Source organism: Octopus bimaculoides, chromosome 2 (assembly GCF_001194135.2).
Source record: "Octopus bimaculoides isolate UCB-OBI-ISO-001 chromosome 2, ASM119413v2, whole genome shotgun sequence".
Taxonomy (NCBI): Eukaryota; Metazoa; Mollusca; class Cephalopoda; order Octopoda; family Octopodidae; genus Octopus; species Octopus bimaculoides.
Genome location: NC_068982.1, coordinates 89945205 through 89949371, shown reverse-complemented (window position 1 = coordinate 89949371; position 4167 = coordinate 89945205). Strand labels below are relative to the sequence as shown.

Sequence of the window (4167 nt, the reverse complement as noted above, 5' to 3'; positions counted from 1 at the left end):
ATATATATATATATGTATATGTATATTTATATATCTAAGCCAATAAATCTATTAGTTCATTGTAATTAACTATACTGAATATGTTTATAGACTATATCTTGTACGCATTTTATCTAGTGGATATATTTACCAATGAACTTGGTCATTATTAATACAGAGTAAAAATATTTGGATAGATTCTTCATATTATCAGTAAATGAGATCACCATATAGCTAAATACTATCTATATTGTATAAGTCCTGGCTAGGCTTATAACCAAAATAGTTCGAGACATTTCGCCGACAGTTGCTAATACTTTAGACTTGCTCTGATTATTATTTAACAAAGGTTCAAGAAGTACTTTAACGTTTAATAGATTCCAATCTATAAACCGAAGAACCTGCCATATAGAAGTTAGAAGAGTCAACTTTTCTATGTTCAAATCTCACCAAAGGTCGTAGAATATACTTACTATTCTAACTGCACCCGGTAGTGGGGGCCCTGGTTCGGAAGTCCCAGTGTTTTGAACTTATTAACCACCATGTTTCCCCAGGACTTCCCTGAGCCGGAGTAGTAATATCTGCCATGGCCCTAGCAATATATTAATTAGCATGTCACAGAATTGCCTCAGAAGTGGTGGGGGAGGTTACTTATAGAAATTCCAGCATCCCAACAGATGCAGGGCAGAAGATGCATTTTAGCTCTTTAGCATCTCGCCTTAGAGAATTTAACCCTATAAATATCCTACTTCCTGTCAACTATCAGGCATGTGTCACTTGTTGCACCGAACCAATTCAAGTTATAAGGACGTGAAAGTGGGACTGGCTTAGTATAGACAATTCCCACTATAACAATAAACCTCTGCTACCTTGTGTGGTAATTTACAGAGCGCTTGAAAAACGTCATGGGAATAAACCCCTACAGAAAATTCGGAGTGAGGGACCCTAAAACATACATGTACCGTTATACTTAACCAATATGTGGCATCTCCTGCGTTTCCATGAATGCTTCAAGCGTATTGACTTGTCTTTCCTTTGCGGCGCCTCCAAGATGAGAGAGGTGGTAAATATACTTAGGACTAGGCATTGCTTCTGGAAACGGCCAAGGCACAGCAGAGATGGTTACATTACTGTCTTTGCAACACCGTCGACCAATGAAACAGGGCAACTAACTACTACTAGTTATTTACTGTTGAAATTAAACCTATTGTTCCTCATGCACTTTATATTCATTGATTTTGTGTGAAAGTAATGAATGTATTTTATAACGTATAATACTTCATGTTTTATTAAATATCATATTTATATATAAAAAACAAAGGTTTGCATATAACTTTCTATCTCTCGTTTCTAGGAAGCTGTAAAAGAAGAGAATGAGTGTATGCAGCCTCCAGCAATTCATCTCTCCAGTTCAGTTCAAAGTTTGTGTGATGTTATTGAACCAGCCGTCGATTCATGTTCACCCTACAAAGTCTCTCCACTTATTTCTCCAGCAAGTTCAGTGTCTTTTCTTGCAGATAATAATACAAAAACATTCCGAGAATTTTTACTCAGTGCTCTCCCTATGCTTGTCCATCCAGTTATCATATTACGCCTTTTAGCTCATAAACTATTTGGAAATATGGTGAAACGAAAAACCCTTTCATCAGATTGTAAATTAAAACCACCAAAAGTTCTCCCAATGGAAATTTGCCCACCTAGAGACAACTTAAGAGAAAATATGGGAGAGACAAATGGAGATGGTAACAAAGAATCTCTGCCCAAAAGGCGGAAAATTAACCTTCATGTACAAATAACAAATTCACAAGAAGAGAACAACATCGCCAATAACTCACTCAAGGTATGTGAAAGGGACTTAGCACGACCAAATACATTGCAAATAAAAAACGGTACAACCAAGTCTGCCTTGAGAGTGATTAGCGAGAGTTTGGTCACTCCTTTGGATCTGAATATAACTGCCTCTCCATGTAGTTTAGATAGCAATCATGGCACTCCAGATGGTGACGCGTCAAAAACATCCAGAAAGCTATTTCGTTGGCCAAGTAAAAAACGTCTTTCAAAATCCAATGTTAATGTTTCAGTGACACACAGAGATAGTGTGTGTAGTCAGTTAAGTCAAGTTAGTTCTAAGCCATCTTCGATTTCTTCCACTCCTGATATAGACATAGCTGCATTCCAACGAGAGCTTATCAACTTACCTACATTTGTAATGGATACTGCAATGTCAGACATTTCCCCAGTGTTTTCTCGATCCAGTTCTGTCCCCGAAAATCTGTCATGCCGTGTAGTTAGCAGCTCATCAGTAGAAGACACTCTTTATTCAATCACTACTGATAATTTTGCTTCGGATAATGCTTTATGTAACAAAGCCATTTTACCCAGTGGCCAAGTGCTTGATTCACTTTGTAAATCGACTTCAGCTGTGACCATAACTGCAACAAATATGGGCTCCGGCATGATAACAAATACAGATGAAGACTTTGCAGACACGTCCCTTACGAATATTGTGGTTCGATTCGAGCCTCCATCGTCACCCTTGGGTTCAAGTTCAAGCCAAAGTCCGCATACATTTTGTGACTTATTTACTCCTAGAAACTCTGTTGCAAATAGGGATGACAAAATAAATTTATCAAGCCAAATGTCCACGGATAATAATTCAGCGGTGATTGAGAAATTCATTGGTCAGTCAAGTAACAGTCCAGAATCAGATATCATTCCATCTTTCATGAATATCAACGGCAATATACAGATGTCTACACCTATGAGAAATTTACTAAATGAGATTCCTTATGATCATCGAGGTGTTCTCAAAGTCATGAATACGTGGGTTAGCGTGTGTAAGACTGATCTTGAGAGTGGTTCCCTTGTGATCCACGAAATGCGCGATTTCCTTAATAAGCTGTCAGTGTTAGGACATGATTACAAAGCATGGTGCCATCAGATAAGCAATTTACTACAACTCGAGGTAAGATGTTTTTTTTCAATTTTTAAATATTTGTTTTAGTTTTTTTTTTTAAGTCTATCATGATTTCGAAACATTCGTTTATATACTTTTGTTTACATTTCTACCAGATCAGCCCACTTTATTATGTTTGAAAATGAAAAAAACATGTCATGTCCTTTTGGGTCATTGGACAACACTGAAGGACTTGTTTTACTACGAAGCCAATTCTGGCTCTGATCCTTCCGAAGGAGATTTGGCGGTGTAATAAAACACATTGGGGATGGCCATAGCTGGAACATTTTGATCATTGGTTAACTTGCTCAGATCTAAAATATGGCAATGCAACAACAATGATATTGCAGTGTTTTCGGGAGTTGGTGTCAATCTAGTTACGTACATCCTTCTCCTTGTATGTGAATTCCTTCGTATGATCATATTTTAATGACGGTTAAGATGGAGATAGAAAATATCACCATCATGCTTTTATCTAATTCCATTCAATAACTTTATTAAAATGAAAGCAATTTGACTGAGGAGTCAAACCTTCGTTGTATAGCTCTGCTTGGTAAAACGCTTACAGTTGTTTATTTGTCATGTATTTAGTCTACGTGAATCTATTTAACACTGCAATATCAATAAATTCAACCTATTACCGGATGTTTAATCAGAAACTACAAACAGAAACAAACTTAAGAGAAACTGAACAATATAGCATTAATCTTTTGCATTTAATATCAGCGGCTTAAATCTCATCTAATGATCTGGAAAAATTAATAACATGGTGCAGCATACGTTGGTAGAGATATTGTTAGCTCCAGACAACGGGAAAATGCTCAATCACACGAAGATTATATTCAATGAACAATTTAATCTTTCATTTTTTAGACATTTCCAAATGAGACTAGAATAGAATAAAAATGTGAGACATTTCTACTTTAAATTCTGTTTCCGACTCACGGGTCTAGACGATGCTTGAAGCGTTGTTTTACTTACATCAACTAGTCACGACACAGAAGAAAGTGTAAAGGAATTTTATCAGCCTTAAATCGAAATATTGATGAATCATACAGTCGTATAAAAATTTTAATAAATAACGTTTACATGGATGAAAATCAAACCGTTGGGAACGTGATAGGACAACGACGAGGTTTATATATATATATATATATATATATGTGTGTGTGTGTGTGTGTGTGTGTGTGTGTGTGTGTGTGTGTGTGTGTATATATATATATATATATATA

At 36.2% G+C, this 4167-nt stretch overlaps 1 protein-coding gene across 3 annotated transcripts in view; it reads left to right on the top strand.

Moving 5' to 3' along the window:
* The window catches only part of LOC106874430 (uncharacterized), a 1214035-nt gene that overhangs the window by 740744 nt on the left and 469124 nt on the right, over positions 1 to 4167 (top strand). For all 3 annotated transcript variants that reach the window (XM_052978428.1, XM_052978427.1, XM_052978429.1), the window contains exon 8: positions 1334 to 2944. In XM_052978428.1, the coding sequence (XP_052834388.1) occupies positions 1334 to 2944 (1611 nt within the window). The remainder of the gene's footprint in view (positions 1 to 1333; positions 2945 to 4167) is intronic.